General features: G+C 44.9%; 1 protein-coding gene across 1 annotated transcript in view; it reads right to left on the minus strand.

Annotated features, from left to right (window-relative positions):
* Positions 1-20,804, minus strand: part of LOC126184475 (uncharacterized) — a 292,867-nt gene that overhangs the window by 130,097 nt on the left and 141,966 nt on the right. Inside the window, exon 3 of the mRNA XM_049926867.1 lies at positions 11,379-11,498. Within this exon, the coding sequence (XP_049782824.1) occupies positions 11,379-11,474 (96 nt within the window). The 5' untranslated portion in view covers positions 11,475-11,498. The remainder of the gene's footprint in view (positions 1-11,378; positions 11,499-20,804) is intronic.

The raw sequence follows: 20,804 nt of genomic DNA on the forward strand, positions 1-20,804 counted from the left end.
CCATATAACCTGTCGTATTGCCAAAGACACATTCTCAAGCAGCCTAGACAGAGTATTCCGCAGGAAGCCCAGGTGCGTTCCTCCGTCGAAGCATTGTAGAATAATAACCGGTCCAAGTATGTGGTCGCCAAGAATCCTTGTCCACACACTGATGATGAACCGATACTGATAAGACGCCTTCACCATTCCCCGAAGATTGTCTGTAGCCAACAAATGATGATTATGCAGATTGATGATGGTATTTCAGGTAAAGTTGCTTCGTCGGTAAAGAGGACTCATGACAAAAATCCCATAATTGTCATGGTCTGGGCAAAACGCATTGACAAAATCCTTCCTGTAGAGGGAAATTCGCTCCTAATAATCCCTGTACTCGTTGCAGGTGATAGAAATAGTAGCGTTTGTCATGTAGGATACGCATAATCGTACTCTGGCTTACACCATGTTGGTGGGCCACTTACTTGGAGCTTATACTAGGGTCGTCTCAATATCCTGTAGAATCCGGTCCTCCAAATCTGGTCTACGCACAGTCTGCCGCCTCCCTGTATGTTCGTCTGCCTGAAAGGACCCACGATCACACAAGTCCAAAAAGTGCTTGAAATGTTGTGTGATGCGGTTGGTGTCTCTGAGGGTACCTGTTTTGGTATAGCGAAGCTACCTCTCGACCAAAATGGTTCAAATGGCTCTGAGCACTATGGGACTTAACATCTATGGTCATCAGTCCCCTAGATCTTAGAACTACTTAAACCTAACTAACCTAAGGACAGCACACAACACCCAGCCATCACGAAGCAGAGAAAATCCCTGACCCCGCCGGGAATCGAACCTGGGAACCCGGGCGTGGGAAGCGAGAACGCTACCGCACGACCACGAGATGCGGGCTCTCGACCATTTCCTTCTGCTTGGCCGTACGCAAACACCATCTCGGCTTGTTCCCGACGTGAATACCGGACCATTCCACTGCTTACAGTACGCTGCGTCAAACACACAGCCTGCAATACACAAGGAAAACACAGCTCGTGGTCAGAGGAACTTGCATTCGTCAGTGCCATCTACTGTGACAACGATGCATTTCCAGATACATGGTCGTAGGACATCTTTCCTCCATTTCCAGACAGGAATCCGTACCTGCAAATCGTCACTTTGATTAATGTTAACCCTGTATACCCTATCATTCTTTGTATTAAGCCACTGAAGCGCGCCATATTGCATGCGCCCCATCTTTTTGAATCTTGTGATTACGATCCACAACCACTCGGGATGAATCGGAAACAATCACTGAATTTCGATTCCGCAAGACATTGATAATAAGCCAGTTTTCTTTGCATGCTATTAGCTTCCTGGTCCAGTCAAGGTAAGTGAACTACAGCTGTTTAGCCGACAGCTGTTTGTTATACCAGGTGGTTACAATTAAAGTACAGCTACTCATCGAGGTCCAGTGTGGGCATTAAGTATCGTATGAATGCAAAACTTGGTAGATATGCTATTGCATTAATGGGAAACCGATTTAGGCTGGAAAAAAATTAGTTCCAATTTTGGCAATCAGGTGCAAATCTGGCGCTGTGCAGCATCTCATCAACGCCTCCAATGCTCACATTGAACAAATTTACGCAGTGGTTAGTAATAAAATTAACATTTTGCATTTCTCACCCATTTGACTTTTCTGCCCTCGTCCTGTTCCTTACCCACGGAAACATTTCTAAACGTCTTTCTTGCATTCACAGCACCAGATTTGCACTTGAAGGCTAAAATTGGAACTAATTTTTTTACAGTGTAAATCTGTTCCGCATTAAAGCTTTAGAATATATATCACTTTTCCCTGCCATATGATAATTACAGCCCACGCTGGACCTAGGTGAGTAGCTGCACTTTAATTATAATCGCCCAGTACACATTTCTCTTCTGTTGCACTGAATTATAAAAGTATGTATGTGCGTGTGTGCGACTGTTTCTATTCAACTTTACGGATAAGTTAGCCTTTCAGATTTGTTTGTATGGGGCATGAGAATGATATATTTTTAATAGCTTGAAAGTTTAGGGCTTGATTATCACTACTTATTGGAGTAGTCTCTGGTTTTTATCACGACACACATCTTTCAATGCTTGAAAACAACGTGAGAGGTTTTTATGCAACAAAAGAGCAGCAGAAAGGATCCAGTTATCGTTGCATATTGCCGAAGACAGACGATGCTTCAGTTCCAATATTTGATTAGTATTAACGTTTTCATTTGTCGCCTTCAGTCCATGGACCATACAGCCCTTTCCATATACACACCTACATGTATAGTTATAGTGTGCAAGACGCATCACGGTGTATGGCAGAGCATATTTGTGGTACGACTATCATTTCAGCCTTTCTCTTTTCCATTCGCCAGTGGTACGGGAGAAGAGCGACTGTTGATGAATCTTCGAATGAAGTGCTGTGATTTTACTGTTTTCGGGAGACACATGTAAGGGAAGTACGAGGGGCGTCTGATTAGTAACACAACATTTCTTTTTCTGGGCCAATTTGCCGGCCTCGGTGGCCGAGTGGTTCTAGGCGCTCCAGTCGCAGGTTCGAATCCTGCCTCGGACATGGATATGTGTGATGTCCTTACGTTAGTTAGGTATAAGTAGTTCTAAGTCTAGGGGACTGATGACTTCAGATGTTAAGTCCCATAGTGTTCAGAGCTATTTAAAGCATTTTTCGGCCAATTTCAGTTGAAAAAATGAGGGATTTGTTGTGAGACATCGTGAACTATTCCCGCTTCAGCCCCTACAGTTTCATGAATTTTCGACATTTGGCGACGATATACGTAGCTTTCAAAATGGCATATGTAACAGAGGTCGTTCCAAGCAGAGAACTGTCATTGAGTTTCTTCTGGTGGAAAAACAGAGTATCGCATATATTCATAGGCATTTACAGAACGTATATGGAGACCTAGCAGTAACCAAAAGCACGGTGAGTCGTTGGGAGAGGGGCCTGTCATCACCGCAGCAAGGTCTCGCAAACCCGTCCTGTCTGCCGCGAGCCGGACGGCCGCATACGGCTGCAGTGTTGCAACGACTTCAGTGTGTTTGGCACCATAAAATACATTTGAACTTCTCCTTTTCCATGACAACACAAGGCCTCACACAAGTCTGCACACCCGAGAAGAGCTCACAGAACTTCATTGGGCTGTTCTTCCTCATCGATTGTGCTGCCTGGATCTCGCACCTTCCGACTTCCATCTGTTGGGCCAATGAAGGATGCACTCCGCGGAAAGCAGTACATGGATGATGGGGAGGTTATTAATGCATCAAGATGTCGACCAGTAGAGTGGTACCGTGTGGACATACAGGTCCTTCCAGTAAGGTGGCGTGAGGCCTTCGCATTGAACGAAGGTTATGTTGAAAAATAGGGTTTTGTAGCCAAAAGAGTGAGAAATAATGTGATGTATTGGAATCCAGAATAAAACCAACCTGCTTTCAGAAAAGATGTGTTGTTGTACTTATTGAACGCCTTTCGTAATATGCTTCACGACAATTCTCGGAACATACGCTCTCGAAATTTCAACGGTGAATCTCTCCGCGATACACAGATTTCATCTTTTATGGCCATATCCACATACACCTATTCACGTTTCACATTTAATCATCTGTCTTATGTAACTTCAAGGATTTAAAACTGTCAAATACCGTAATGAACATAGTGAACGTTATTCAGGTAAACAATTATTCAACATTCGTGTTTAATCCAAGTCTTCTTAAGTATCAAACATTATAAATAATATATTACACTTCTGACTGTGAATTGTTTACGTCAGTTATTATATGAGGAACACAGACATCATAACTCGGACGGTAAAGGGCAAGATAGGCTGACGGCTCTCCTCTTCCTACTACGATGTGCCTCAGAGGACTGCCGACATCACCTGCACGTTGACTGGTTCCTACCATTTCGTAACATAAATGTCCTGTTTCTCAAATTCTCCAGTCGAATGCTTTTTCTAATTTTGTGTAAAATTTCAATCTGTTCCTCAGTGTCGTTGATATTTCATCCCTCTTTTTCAACGTGTAATCTCAACTTCGTGTTACTGCTAGCATAGGTTGAAGGGAGATGAATCAGATCCCTCTCCTAAGATTTCACATCCTTGCAAGGATTGTGTCGAAAGACGTAACCGGCCTGGCCGATATAACTTGGAATAGTCAACCAAATGGTATAAATTAATAATTTTAAATTAGTTCAAGATTGCAAGAAAAATCCGATGTAAATTAAAGACTAACAGTATAGGATTTTTTAAATATCTATTTAATTTGACCTTCTTGTATTCTTAACAAGCAGAAGTTTGCTTGGTTCTCTACTGACATATAGAGGATGTATGCTAGAGCAAAGGGGTAGTGAAGGAGAGCACTGCATTGTCAGACTATATAATTTCCTGGTTTTGTGCTCATATTTACTGTGACAGCTACATACTCTGTCCACTATGTCTTATGACTTATGTGGATATACATGATGTTTTACCTTATGTCAATTGTAAGCAGAACTAGCAAATTTTTTAACCTTTTACTGAGGACATTTCCTCTTTTCTGTTGTATTTTCTGAATATGGCCATTGTGTGGCTAGATCTGTCACGGTTACAAGCGTGAAATAAAAATACTTTTACAGGAAAAATTTAGTATTAAATATTATTTTCTAGCAAAATACTAATTACAAACTTTTTTATTCATCGAAAATCATATTGTACCACCGTCAACTGCTGTGAGAAACCTTTATTAATGCTACCAGTTTTGACTGTCAGCATCAGACATCCAAATGTTTGCAACCTCAGCATCTGTTCACACATGTGCATATGTCTCATTCCACTCTACATAATGTGAGAAACGCTAAATGAACCTTACAACAGATAAAGTCAAAATTTTGCGCAAAAGGTCCAGTGCGTCAATGATACAATAGTAAAAGACATTAATACGATTTATGTAAAGGTTTTTTTTTTAATTACCGCTACCAGTCACTAGCTTTGCCAGCTATTGTATTATTTATTTATTTAGCTACATGTTTCGAGGCTTAAACCGCATCTTCAGGCTAAATGGCATTACAAAAATAACTTTACAATAAGGTCATACTGATGTTACATAGTCTTTTCGTAAATGCTGTGGTCATCCTTGTTCTTCTGACGTGGCAGTCTCGTTGTGACGCGTTGCGATGTTTCCATTTCCGTGGCTCTCATGGTCACTGTTCACAAATTGTCACTAAAATACCAGTAACTTGAAAACAAGATCACAAACAGTTCTGTAGTGCAGCATTTACGAAAAGACTGTGTAACATCAGTATGACCCTATTGTAAAGTTGTTTTTGTAATGGCATTTAGCCTGAAGATGAGGTTTAACCCTGGAAACATGTCGCTAAATAAATTTGTAATACAATGTGATGTTTGAAATTTTCCCGGCGTACTGTTTGTTCCATAAAAACACGGGAGAACTGCCGTAAGTCAGTAACATCTTCCCACGATATTTCGGCACAAAGTCTTTTGGCCATCTTCAGGTGGGTACAGCTGGAGAAGTACTGGCGAATACGCGCTGAGCTCTGCTATTTAAAGCCAAAGGGGGCTGCACTGCGCATGCGCTGCGCATGTACTGTTTAGCGTGCGCGTTCACAACTCCGTGCGCTGCGCCTGGCGCCCTCCGCGGTGAAAACTTGGCATTTCGATATCAGATCGATCTTCATCTTTATACCGATAACTACGTTGACTACGAAGTTTCTCTACAATGGGATTCCAAGCGGAATTTAACTGGTAACCGCTATCTCGATTGATAAGAGTTTCGCTGTCTGACAATTTTATTTCTATGGATTCATTTATAATTGAAATCCAGAAATTTGACGTTTGAGCCACAATTTTTGTATCATTGTAATTCATAGAATGGCCAGTAGAAATGCAATGTTCAGCGATTGCGGACTTGGTGGGTTGGAGAAGGCGAGTATGCCGCTGGTGTTCCACAATACGTTCCTGCACCGTTCTTGTTGTCTGCCCTATGTATGACTTGCCGCAATCACACGGAATCTTGTAGATACCTGATTTACGTAGGCCCAGGTCATCCTTAACGGATCCCACCAGAGATGATATTTTAGGAGGAGGGCGAAAGATGACTCTGACTTGATACTTCCTCAATATTCTACCTATCTGTGACGAGATGTTCCCAATAAAAGGTAGATAAGCCGTTGACCTGAAGACCTCTTCTTCTTCCTTGTTGCGTCGTTTGTAGGACTTCATAGCTCTGTTCACTTGCTGAGTTGAAAAGCCATTCATCAGGAATACTTTTTGCAGGTGTTTCAGTTCCGCTTGAAGACTGTCCACGTCAGAAATAATATGGGCACGGTGGATTAAAGTTTTAAGGACACCCATTGTTTGTGCCGGATAGTGGCAACTAGTAGCTTGCAGATACAAATCTGTATGGGTCGGTTTCCTATACACCGAATGACCAAGGGTGCCATCACGTCGGACTTCCTCCGCTTTATCTGTATCAAGACGGCATGCAGCTTCTTCAATGGCACTGACGAAGTCTACAAATGGCGGTGAGACAGGTGTGGGGGCAAAATTCAGACCTTTTTCTAACACAGACATAGTCGCATTATCAAAATCTTTCTCTGTCAAATTAACAACAGATCGTCGAGTAGCTTCCTGTTGCATCTATGTAGAAAGTATGTTAATCTTGGCTGTTTGCCTCGTCACAGCCTTGTCATGGCTCCAATTTGCTTTAGCTCATGTCACACCGTCGACCCAATCCCATGGCAGAGAAGATAATCTTGCTGCCAATTCCAGACGTATATAGAACAAATCCTTTGACACGGCATCTAATTCACGCCGACTGAAACGAATCCGTTCTCTGACCAATGCCATGCTGGCTTTACGTTTGATGTTGTTAGCAGCAGCAGTATTTAAAAAATGCACAATTCTGGCAAAAGTAGGAATAATGCCTTTATCTCTACAACTAACTAAAAATGTCAACGAGCTCAGCAGGAACATATTGTGGAACACCAGCGGCATACTCGCCTTCTCCAACCCACCAAGTCCGCAATCGCTGAACATTGCATTTCTACTGGCCATTCTATGAATTACAATGATACAAAAATTGTGGCTCAAACATCAACTTGCTGGAGTTCAATTATAAATGAATCCATAGAAATAAAATTGTCAGACAGCGAGACTCTTATCAATCGAGATAGCGGTACCAGTTTAAATTCCGCTTGGAATCCCATTGTAGAGAAACTTCGTAGTCAACGTAGTTATCGGTATAAAGATGAAGATCGATCTGATATCGAAAGGCCAAGTTTTCACCGCGAAGGGCGCCAGGCGCAGCGCACGGAGTTGTGAACGCGCACGCTAAACAGTACATGCGCAGCGCATGCGCAATGCAGCCCCCTTTGGCTTTAAATAGCAGAGCTCAGCGCGTATTCGCCTTCATCCTCTCTACTGGCTTCTACCCTGACCTGTGGAAGACCTCCCGCATCCTCTTATTCCTCAAACCCAACAAACCCCCTTCTGCCACCTCTTCCTATCGTCCCATCTGCCTCACCTCCGTCTTCAGTAAGGTCCTTGAATCCATCCTCTCCTGCTGTATCCATCAGCACCTTGCTCAACACCACCTCCTCCCCCTTACCCAGTGTGGCTTCCGACCCTCCTTCTCTGCTGAAGACCAACTCCTCAAACTTTTTCACCTTCTGTCCCTCCAGCTCAACTCCCGTCGCTCCGCCATTTTTGTTTCCCTTGACCTCCAAAATGCCTATGACCGTGTATGGCATCCCGGTCTCCTCTTTAAACTCCAAACCTACGCCTTGCCTATCAATTTAGTCCGTCTGGTCGCTTCCTTCCTCTCGCACCGTCCTTCCTATGTCACCCTCCACAACACCAACTCCTGTACCTTTTATCCCACAGCTGGCGTCCCCCAGGGTTCTGTCCTCTCCCCTCTCCTTTATCTCTTGTACACAGCTGATATGCCCAAGCCACCCCCACCAGTCCACCTTCTCCAGTATGTTGATGATCTGCCTTCCTGGCTCTCTATCCTACCCTTCAACGGTCTCAACGTATCCTCCAAACCCACCTTAACCAGTTCACCACTTGGTGTAACCAGTGGTTCCTCCGTCTCAACCCCTCCAAAACCCAGGCAATCATCATAGGCCGCACCACTCGATCCTTTCGCCTCCATGATTTCTACCTCACCCTTTATGGTCGTCCTATCCAGCTCACCCCCACCCTGAAATACCTTGGCCTCACCCTCGACCGACACCTCACCTGGACCCCTCATCTCCAGACCATCCAGCACAAAGCCCATTCCCGCCTCCGCCTTCTGAAACTCCTGTCTGGCCGGACATGGGGATTGCATCCTTCTACTATCCTCCACACCTACAAATCCCTCATCTGTCCTATCCTCTGTTATGCCAGCATTGCCTGGATCTCCGCCCCCACTCGCTTTCACAAGGCCCTCCAAATCCTTGAACGCCATGCGCTCCGCCTTGCCTTCCGTATCCGCCTTCCTTCCCCCACACGGCTCCTGTATGAACTGATCCCCTTCCCCCACCTCCTCCTGTTCCTCCAACATCTCCGCATCCTTTCCATTGTCCGCAGGCTTCATCCCCCCCACCCTCTGGTTTCCTCCTTCCTCTCCACCCCACGCCCGTTGCCACGCCTCTATCGCTGTATCCCTCCCTCTCTCCACCTCCACACCCTCCATCTCCTTCATCAGGGCAATTTCCAACGCCTCCCCCTCCCGGATGACGAACTTTGCCGTGACATCTACCCTTCCATCCAACTACACTCCTGGAAATTGAAATAAGAACACCGTGAATTCATTGTCCCAGGAAGGGGAAACTATATTGACACATTCCTGGGGTCAGATACATCACATGATCACACTGACAGAACCACAGGCACATAGACACAGGCAACAGAGCATGCTCAATGTCGGCACTAGTACAGTGTATATCCACCTTTCCCAGCAATGCAGGCTGCTATTCTCCCATGGAGACGATCGTAGAGATGCTGGATGTAGTCCTGTGGAACGGCTTGCCATGCCATTTCCACCTGGCGCCTCAGTTGGACCAGCGTTCGTGCTGGACGTGCAGACCGCGTGAGACGACGCTTCATCCAGTCCCAAACATGCTCAATGGGGGACAGATCCGGAGATCTTGCTGGCCAGGGTAGTTGACTTACACCTTCTAGAGCACGTTGGGTGGCACGGGATACATGCGGACGTGCATTGTCCTGTTGGAACAGCAAGTTCCCTTGCCGGTCTAGGAATGGTGGAACGATGGGTTCGATGACGGTTTGGATGTACCGTGCACTATTCAGTGTCCCCTCGACGATCACCAGTGGTGCACGGCGCCAAACACGCATACGACCATCATTGGCACCAAGGCAGAAGCGACTCTCATCGCTGAAGACGACATGTCTCCATTCGTCCCTCCATTCACGCCTGTCGTGACACCACTGGAGGCGGGCTGCACGATGTTGGGGCGTGAGCGGAAGACGGCCTAACGGTGTGCGGGACCGTAGCCCAGCTTCATGGAGACGGTTGCGAATGGTCCTCGCCGATACCCCAGGAGCAACAGTGTCCCTAATTTGCTGGGAAGTGGCGGTGCGGTCCCCTACGGCACTGCGTAGGATCCTACGGTCTTGGCGTGCATCCGTGCGTCGCTGCGGTCCGGTCCCAGGTCGACGGGCATGTGCACCTTCCACCGACCACTGGCGACAACATTGATGTACTGTGGAGACCTCACGCCCCACGTGTTGAGCAATTCGGCGGTACGTCCACCCGGCCTCCCGCATGCCCACTATACGCCCTCTCTCAAAGTCCGTCAACTGCACATACGGTTCACGTCCACGCTGTCGCGGCATGCTACCAGTGTTAAAGACTGCGATGGAGCTCCGTATGCCACGGCAAACTGGCTGACACTGACGGCGGCGGTGCACAAATGCTGCGCAGCTAGCGCCATTCGACGGCCAACACCGCGGTTCCTGGTGTGTCCGCTGTGCCGTGCGTGTGATCATTGCTTGTACAGTCCTCTCGCAGTGTCCGGAGCAAGTATGGTGGGTCTGACACACCGGTGTCAATGTGTTCTTTTTTCCATTTCCAGGAGTGTATAACCTGGTCTTGTTTCCCCCCCCCCTCCCCAGGGCTCCCTTTTTTCCTCTTCCCTCCTTCTCCCAGAGCGGATTTTCCTCCTTCCCCCCCCCCTCCCCTGAGACCCTGCACCCCATACTTGCCTCTTTCCTTCCCAAGTCCCTCCCTACCTGGCCCTCTTCAGCGCACCCCCTGCTCATCTCCCCCATCTCTTCCCCTCCCTCCCTTCTTCCAGTTTCCCTCCTCTCCTTGCGCCTGGCAGATCCTTTGTCTTGATCATCGTCAGTGTGCCACATCAGTGTTGTGTTTAGTGCTGTTTCTCCTGTGCGTCAAGAGGTGTGATTTTAATTGTGTACTGCCTTGAGGTTCGCCATCAGCGTTTGTTATGTGCTACACCAACCGTCGATACCTTTCATGCTCCAGTCATTTTGTGCCTTGTGTTCTTTTAATTGTCGCAGTGTGTGGCTTTTTGTGTGCTACTTTTAAACAGTTTTAACAGTTTTTTATCTCAATTTTACGATCACCCCGTTTTTTGTCTATTGCCTTCCATGATGATCCCCCTTTTTTGTATCTATGTTCACCATATTCTCTCCTTTGTTCTATTGTTTGTTCTATGTCTTTCGGCTGAAGAGCAGCGCATATGCTGCTACCAGCCCGCCCCGATGGGGAACTGAAATACAATAAAGGAGAAAAAAAGCGTATTCGCCAGTACTTCTCCAGCTGTACTCACCTGAAGATGGCCAAATGACTTTGTGCCGAAATATTGTGGCAAGATGTTACTGACTTACGGCAGTTCTCTCGTGTTTTTATGGAACAAGTAATACAATAGTTGACAAAGTTTGTGACTGGTAGCGGTAATTAAAAAAAAAACTTTTACGTATTTCTTGAGACAGTCACGGTCTGCCGGCCAGAGTGGCCGAGCGGTTCTAGGCGCTACAGTCTGGAACCGCGCGACCGCCACGTCGCAGGTTCGAATCCTGCTTCGGGCATGGTTGTGTGTGATGTCCTTAGGTTAGTTAGGTTTAAGTAGTTCTCAGTTCTAGGGGACTGATGACCACGGGAGTTAAGTCCCATAGTGCTCAGAGCCATTTGAACAGTCACGGTCGAAATGTAGTCAAAACGGCTTCAAATTCATTAGTATGATTTCCGCAGCAGCTGTTAGCGGTGTAATATAATTTTAGACAAGTTTCTGCAAGTTGTCCGGCAGCATCTTCTGCAAGTATTTCAAAATATTTGTCGTTCACTGCAGGGAGCTCGGAGATTGCCAGAGAGTTTACTTAACGCCGGACGTTATTGCCGCCTACCTTGGTGTCCATCGGCGTGAGGCTGACGGACGTCACGTTCTGGCCGCCGAGCGCTAAAGAAAAGAATCCGGCGTCCAACTCGCCTTCCTGAGCCATGCTCACAGACGTGGGAGAGACAGCCTGAAAAAATGATGAAAAAGTAATCACTTTAATCCTGTCTATGTAAATAAAAACGTAAATGTTCGTTTATTCAAGATCGTATCTGTCCGAAAATTCTTCACCGATTTTATTGGAATTTTGATGTGTGTGTGTGTTTGTGTGTTGCTTTTATATATATACCGAATCGCGGTTTTCGGCAAAATGGTTTAGCGTTGGTATCAACTGAGATACTGAAGTAAGTACTTCTTTTTAAATGAAACCGAATACTTTTTATAGCTGTAATCGACAGCTCTTGAGAAGACAATTACAGTGATATAGCGTTTGTTAATGTTAACGTTGAAACCTGTCGTAAAAATATTCGAGAAATGTCCAAGAATGTGAGAGCACGGTGGCCGGAAACGATATTTGCGGTGCAAAGACTGCCAAGCAGGCGTCTCAGACCAGGCTGCGTACTTGTATACCGTAAGGTAGACCTGCGCTACGAGAATGAAACTTTATTTCCCCTTGAACCAACTTACGATCTAGATGCACGTTCAACTACGAATGCTGTATATGAAAATACGACATAGACTAGAATCTAGCGTATCACAAAGCGCTCCCAGATTTACGTGAGCTGAAACAAAGGCATCAACTGTTCATTCTTCAAAAATAAAGAGATCTTATACGCTGAAAAAAGAGACTACTGCATTGAATATCTAAATTTTAGAAGGAAGATTTGACCTCACTTTTTCTGTACGTAGCTGTGTGCTTCTTAGAGATAAAATGCGTGCTGTCGGGCAACTGACTGTATCCACACTGCTCTAAATTATATCATATGGGATGAATTCGTTGGACTAAACATTTTATTAAAATATTTTGGTGACCACCTGTACAACGCAACATAAATATTCTTCTTAACGAAACGTCGTTTCATGCTGAACGTAAGCGCGTAATGACAGTGTTACTAGCTACGTGCAATACACGCTGCCGACTTATTTGATACTGCAACGCAATAATGTACTAACAATGATTTGGTAACCATCCGAATCACATAACATAAATTATGTATATACAGAAAACTTTATTCTTTTTTTAAGCATCTGTTCAAACTGCTGACCATGGACTGAAAGGCATCTTTGCAATCGCCGTTCGAAAGAACGATGAACAGATTTAATTACAGTGGATGATATGGTAGAGCGCGCACTGGCGAATTCGACGTCACATGTCTGTCATAGTTGGGGCTTCTTCATAGACCGCATCTTTGAGTGCTCCACAAAGAAAGAAATCGAGAGGAGCCAAATCGGGAGACCTCGCAGGCTAATTGGCAACAGAATTTCGTCTCATCCAACGTCCAGAAAAGTTCTCATTCAGTATTTGCATTCCAACACAGGACGAGTGAGCTGGACGAGCGTCGTGTTGCAGACACATGCATTCTCGAATATCCAGCGGTACCTCTTCTAGTAGAACCAGCATAATGTTTGTCAGAAAGTGTGCGTACGAATGTCAATTTAGAACGCCTGAGATGAAGTAAGGTCCCACAATGTAATTTCCTATGATGGCACAACATATGCTTATGCTCCACGGCCGTTGATGTTGCACCTGATGAAGCCAGTGTGGATTTTTGGCTGTCCAGTAGAGCACGTTATGCAAATTCACATTAGCGTCGGTAGTTTCATCGGTAAAGAGCACACGTTGGTAAAAAATAGAGTCGTCTCTCACTTGCTGAAGGGCAAACGGACAAATTCTGAGCGGCGTTCCAAATCATGGTAGTCGAGTGCCTGATGTAGAGGCAGGTGATACGTATGGAAATTCTGGCGATACAGGACACGAATGACTCTCGTCTGGCTGATTCCACATTCCTTGGCAATGTGTCTCGTACCACTGTGCTTATTCATTATCGTCGTTACCAGAACAGCTTCTTCGTATTCTCTGTCAGCTGCAGTCTGCTTTCTTGTCCTCTTTTTGACGTTGAAACAGCCTGTTCGCACTAATTCGTGCAATTACCTGGCGGTCAGGCATTGGCGACCCGCATAGGTAGTCCTATACTGTTGTACTGTTTTTAAAAAATGGTTCAAATGGCTCCGAGCACTATGGGACTCAACATCTTAGGTCATAAGTCCCCTAGAACTCAGAACTACTTAAACCTAACTAACCTAAGGACATCACACACACCCATGCCCGAGGCAGGATTCGAACCTGCGACCGTAGCAGTCCCGCGGTTCCGGACTGCAGCGCCAGAACCGCACGGCCACCGCGGCCGGCGTACTGTTTTTACTTTTCTTTTACATTCACCATATAAAAGTAGTGCATCCAACTTTTATTCGCGTACATGTCTGCAGGCAACGAATGTTGAAGCAGAAATGAGCGGTCTGCAGTGTAGACAAGTAAACAGACAAATGTGTTGACGTTCTGACACAGTATAGCACGAGAGCTCTCCTTAGCGGTGTTTGCGCCACTAATGCCGATCCCTGCCACGGTGCTCTCAAATTTTAGGATATTTCTCGAAATTTTTTACGACAAGTTTCAACGTCAACATTCACAAACGCTAAATGAATTTAACTCTCTTCTCAATAGCTATCGAATGCAGTTATAAAAAGTATACGGTTCCATTCAAAAGAAAAACTAACTTGCTTCAATATCCACGTTGATACCAGCGATAAAAACGAAAGCCAAACAAAAAAATACGTGGTGTCATACCAAAGCTGGCTATGCATATCGATATCACAGGCGTTACCCAAGTTGCTGCAATCTGCAACGAAATATGGGAGGTACATCGGAAGATTATGCCTCCCTTCAACATAGAGCCGAGCCCAGCACGGAAGCCCTCTGCCAGTTCAAGATCTTAGCTACAGCAGTCAAAATCGTAGTATGGCACTAGCGTGTAGTTAAAGGTTCAGATTAACCTATACTGTTTTAAATGTCGAACATTGAACTCCAAGGGAACAGTCTGTTAATTAGTGCGTCAGGTGATGTATTCAAAGTCAGTGACAGTTGGAAATTACCCAGAGTTCCTGTGGCAAGGAAATGTTTAAGAGTTAAGTAAAATTTTTATTCATTTATGTAATAAGGCAAACAAATATTTCATGATTTGCAGTTCATACGTTCCCCCTCACCGAGCAATTAGAGAGCGAACAGTTACTGTTGGACGAAAGTAGTTTTGTCTGATGTCAACATATTACATACATAGAGGGCAAAAGTCATGTCATAGCGACATGCACATATGCAGATGGTGGTAGTATCACGTACACAAAGTATAAAACGGCAATGCTTTGGCGGAGCTGTCATTTGTTCTCAGGTGATTCATGTGAAAAGGTTTTCAACGTGATTATGGCCGCATGATGGGAATTAACAGCCTTTGAACGCGAAATGGTAGTTGGAGCTAGATGCATGGGACATTCCGTTTCGGAAATCGTCGGAGAATTCAATAGTCCGGTATCTACTGCGTCAAGAGTGTGCCGAGAATACCAAATTTCAGGCATTACCTCTCACCAAGAACAACGCAATGGCTAACCGCCTTCACTTAACAACAGAAAGCAGCAGAGTTTGCGTAGAGTTGTCATTTCTAACAGACAAGCAGCGCTGCGTGAAATAACCTCGGAAATCAATGTGAGACTACGGCGCACGTACCCGTTAGGGCAGTTGCGCGAAATTTGGTTTTATGCCCTGTAGCAGCAGACAACCGACACAAGTGCCTTTGCTAACAGCATAAAATCGCCTGCAGCTCCTCTCCTGGACTCGTGGACGTATAGGCTGGATCACTGACGGCTGCAAAGCCTTGGCCTGGTCAGATGAGTCCCGATACCAGTTAGTAAGAACCAATGGTAAGGTTCGAGTGTGGCGAAGACCCCACGAATTCGTGAGCCCAAGTTGTCAACAGGCACCGTGCAATCCGGTGGTGGTTCGACAATGGTGTGGGCTGTGTTTACATGGAGTGGACTGGGTCCTCTGGTCCAACTGAACCCATCATTGACAGGAAATGGTTATGTTCGGCTACTGGCAGACCATTTGCAGCCATTCGTGGACTTCACGTTCCCAAATAACGATGCGCCATGTCATCAGGCCACAGCTGTTCGCGACTGGTTTAAAGAACCTTCTGGACAGTTCGAGCTAATGATCTGGCCACCCATATCGCAGCATATAAATTTCATAGAACACATATGGGACATAATCGAGAGGTCAGTTAGTGCACCGAATGCTGCACTGGAAACACTTTCGCAATTATGGGCGGCTGTAGAGGCAGCAGGACTTAGTACACTACTAGCCATTAAAATTGCTACACGACGAAGATGACGTGCTACAGACGCGAAATTTAGCCGACAGGAAGAAGATGCTGTGATACGTAAATGATTAGCTTTTCAGAGCATTCACACAAGGTTGACGCCGGTGGCGACACCTAGAACGTCATAACATGAGGAAAGTTTCCAACAGATTTCTCATACACAAACAGCAGTTGACCGGCGTTGCCTGGTGAAACGTTGTTGTGATGCCTCGTGTAAGGAGGAGAAATGCGTACCATCACGTTTCCGACTTTAATAAAGGTCGGATTGTAGCCTATCGCGATTGCGGTTTATCGTGTCGCGACATTGCTGCTCGCGTTGGTCGAGATTCAATGACTGTTAGCAGAATATGGAATCGGTGGGTTCAAGAGGGTAATACGGAACGCAGTGCTGGATCCCAACGGCCTCGTATCACTAGCAGTCGAGATGACAGGCATCTTATCCGCATGGCTGTAACGGATCGTGCAGTCACGTCTCCATCCCTGAGTCAACAGATGGGGACATTTGCAAGAGAACAACAATCTGCACGAACAGTTCGAACGTTTGCAGCAGCATGGACCATCAGCTCGGAGACCATGGCTGCGGTTACCCTTGACGCTGCACCACAGACAGGAGCAACTGCGATGGTGTACTCAAAGACGAACCTGGGTGCACGAATGGCAAAACGTCATTTTTTCGGATAAATCCAGGTTCTATTACAGCATTATGATGGTCGCATCCGTCTTTGGCGACATTGCGGTGAACGCACATTGGAAGCGTGTATTCGTCATCGCGCCATACTGGTGTATCACCCGGCGTGATGGTATGGGGTGCCATTGGTTACACGTCTCGGTCACCTCTTGTTCGCATTGACGGCACTTTGAACAGTGGACGTTACATTTCAGATGTGTTACGGTCTGTGGCTCTACCCTTCATTCGATCCCTGCGAAACTCTACATTTCAGCAGGATAATGCACGACCGCATGTTGCAGGTCCTGTAAGGGCCTTTCTGGATACAGAAAATATGCCCTGGGTAGCACATTCTCCAGATCTCTCACCAATTGAAAACGTCTGGTCAATGGTGGCCGAGCAACTGGCTCGTCACAGTACGCCAGTCACTACTCTTGATGAACTGTGGTATCGTGTTGAAGCTGCATTGGCAGCTGTACCTGTACACTCCATCCAAGCTCTGTTTGACTCAGTGCCCATGCGTATGAAGGCAGTTATTGCGGCCAGAGGTGGTTGTTCTGGGTTGTGATTTCTCACGATCTATGCACCCAAATTGCGTGAAAATGTAATCACATGTCAGTTCTAGTATAATATATTTCTCCAATGAATACCCGTTTATCATCTGCATTTCTTCTTGGTGTAGCAATTTTAATGGCTAGTAGTGTATTTGTGCAGGGGACTTCCAACGACTTGTTGAGTCCATGCCACGTTTAGTTACTTCACTACGCTGGGCAAAGGAAGGTCCGACACGATATTAGGAGATATCCTATGATTTAGTCACCTCAGTGTATACATTTATATGTTACATGTGGCTCTCTAGTAGGTATATAAAACACACGAGTTTCACATGCAACAGTATGTTAAAATTTCAAAGCTATCGGCCAAGAACTTATGTAATTTTATGATTCTGAGCACACAAACATTTAAATTTTTATTCATATAGATGGAAATGTTCATCTGCAAAAATCGTAAATCTCCGAATTTTCTTTACCGAATGCTTTCACATTTTGACACAACGTTATGATCGAATATGTGCTTGATTTTATATACATACTGTACTTTAACTATTCACTAGTGCTACACTACGATTTTGACTGCTGTAGCTGGGATCTTGCTTGAACTAGGAGCTTTCATGCTGGTCTCGGCTCTATAATGACCTCCATTGGGAGAGCGCTGCAGTGCTGAGAAGGGAAGTGTAGTCTTCAGGTGTACCTCCCGTATTTCGTTGCAGACTGCAGCAAACCCTGGCTATCAAATGGCTCTGAGCACTATGGGACTTAACATCTGTGGTCATCAGTCCCCTAGAACTTCGAACTACTTAAACCTAACTAGCCTACGGACATCACACACATCCATGCCCAAGGCAGCATTCGAACCTGCGACCGTAGCAGAAACCCTGCCTATCGTCTGTAGTAAGTATATGCATAGTTACCTTTGGCGTGACACCACGTATTTTTTTGTTTGGTTAATGTTTTTAGCGCCACGACCTCTGAATGATACCACGTAATAATTATAAGGGAAATCAATAAAAGAAAGTAAATGTGCATTTGTGCAAAATTGTAGATCTCCGAAAGTTCTGCACCAGTTGCTTTGAAATTTTGACATGATATTGCATTCAAAAATGTGTATTTTTATATACCTGTTTTTAATATACACATAAACATGTAAATACCATGGGGAAACATTAGTACCAAAAATCTCGAAAAGGTCTTGATCGAGCGTCTTTAAATTTTTACACAATACTCTAATGAACACACACACACACACACAAATAACATATATATATACAGGGTGTCCCATTTATCTTGATCACCCTAAATAGCTGTTTGTCCAGATGCAAATTACAAAACGTTCCAAGCAAATGTTCTTTAGCCGTCAGGGGGACATCAATCAGCATGATTGCCTTCGTTGTAGCTTTGTTTTTTACAAAGATATGAACAGCGGTATGCCTTTTTTTAAATGGTAATTCATTTCCTCTCCTAAAGACCTATTCAAAAATGTATCACAGTGTACCATTCACTGAAACACAACGTTATTACTTACATAACACAACATTGACTTTGAGCCCGGGATCACAAAGTCGTCCACTTGCTGGAGTTGTCGGAAAACAAAAACCAAGTAAAAACATAACACAAGATTGACTTCGACTCTCTTGCGCCATTGCCCAAGAGTAGAACATTCAAAGGTGCTCAAAGTGGTGACCCTGGACACCGATACACTGGTGCACTCGTTGAATGAAAGAATTATTTACTACTTCCAGTGTTACCTACTGAAGAGAAGTACAAGCAAACACGATACGTTCCTGCATGTCCTCTGGAGTTCTTGGAATATCGCGATAGACAACGTCCCCAAAGAAAAATGTCCAGAGGGTTTAAATCGGGAGACCTAGCAGGCCAAGTAACTGTTCCTCCTCGACCAGCCATCTGGGAGGATACCTTCGGTTCAGAACACGAAGTGCACGCAAGGCTGGACATCCATCCTGTTGATACCATATAAGCATTCTGGTTCTCAGCGGCACTTCATCTAGAAGAGGAGGAAGAATTCGTCTGAGGAAGTTGGCATAGGCTGTGCCGTTTAGACTACCATTGATAAAATAAGGGCCAATAACTGCAGTACCAAGCATCACACACCAGACGTTAACTCTCCATTGACGCTGATGTTCCACCTGTCTAAGCCATCGTGGGTTGTGGCTGGACCAATAATGCATGTTCCTTGTATTTACCTGTCCTTTGAGAAGGAACATTCATCGGTAAATACAACATTGGAGAAGAAGTTCGGGTTGGCGAGGATTTGCTGTTGTGCCCACTGACAGAACTGTACACGATTCTGGAAATCATTCCCATGCAATTCTTGATGTAGGTGTACATAGTAGGGATGGAACCGGTGACGTGTAAGAATACAATGTACACTGGTTTTAGGAATGCCAGTCTCGTGCTCAAGCTGTCGTGTGCTCACATGTGGATTCATAACAACGGAAGCGAGAACAATAACTTCGGCAGCTTCGTCTGTGCGGGTGTTACGACGATTGCGTTGTCGTGGGTTGAAACTTCCCGTTTCCTGAAGCGTCGCAACAAGACGACAAAACATCTGTCGGGAATGTGGGTTCTTGTCAGGATATCGCTCTCTGTACAGTTCCGGTGCCTGCGTAGCATTTCGACTACCTACAACAACAACAATAAAAGTAACGTTATGTCGATGCAGTTTGTGGGAAGGACAGCCTTTACTGTATTCCTACTCTACACAACAGTATTTAAAAGGACTAAACTACTGTACTAAAGGTACCCGTGCATAAGAAAACAGTATTGCAATTACTGTTCTGCTAACTTACATTCCCCATGGATGAGTAGCATTTCTACCTTCTCTTCGTTGGTGTACAATCTACTCACACAACTCGTCAACTGACGATGGTTGACGGAATGACGGGTGTGCGTTCTACTTATGTTTACATTTGTTCTCTGTCAATGACAGAACGTGGATGTGTTCCATTACCCCGAGAACCTGCACTAAGAGCTGGAGCGTCAACGTCAGTGTTGTGTTATGTAATTAGTAACGTTGTGTTTCAGTGAATGGTGCACTGTGATACATTTTTAAATAGGTCTTTAGGAGATGAAATGAATTACTGAATAAAAAATACAGGGTGCCATTTAAAGAAAGTCATATCGCTGTTCATATCTTTGTAAAACACAAAGCTACAACGAATGCAATCATGCTGATTGATGTCCCCCTTATAAATATAAATATATATATATATATATATATATATATATATATATATATATATATATAGGGTTATTACAAATGATTGAAGCGATTTCACAGCTCTACAATAACTTTATTATTTGAGATATTTTCACAATGCTTTGCACACACATACAAAAACTCAAAAAGTTTTTTTAGGCATTCACAAATGTTCGATATGTGCCCCTTTAGTGATTCGGCAGACATCAAGCCGATAATCAAGTTCCTCCCACACTCGGCACAGCATGTCCCCATCAATGAGTTCGAAAGCATCGTTGATGGGAGCTCGCAGTTCTGGCACGTTTCTTGGTAGAGGTGGTTTAAACACTGAATCTTTCACATAACCCCACAGAAAGAAATCGCATGGGGTTAAGTCGGGAGAGCGTGGAGGCCATGACATGAATTGCTGATCATGATCTCCACCACGACCGATCCATCGGTTTTCCAATTTCCTGTTTAAGAAATGCCAAACATCATGATGGAAGTGCGGTGGAGCACCATCCTGTTGAAAGATGAAGTCGGCGCTGTCGGTCTCCAGTTGTGGCATGAGCCAATTTTCCAGCATGTCCAGATACACGTGTCCTGTAACGTTTTTTTTCGCAGAAGAAAAAGGGGCCGTAAACTT

Source organism: Schistocerca cancellata, chromosome 4 (genome assembly GCF_023864275.1).
Source record: "Schistocerca cancellata isolate TAMUIC-IGC-003103 chromosome 4, iqSchCanc2.1, whole genome shotgun sequence".
NCBI classification, from domain to species: domain Eukaryota; kingdom Metazoa; phylum Arthropoda; class Insecta; order Orthoptera; family Acrididae; genus Schistocerca; species Schistocerca cancellata.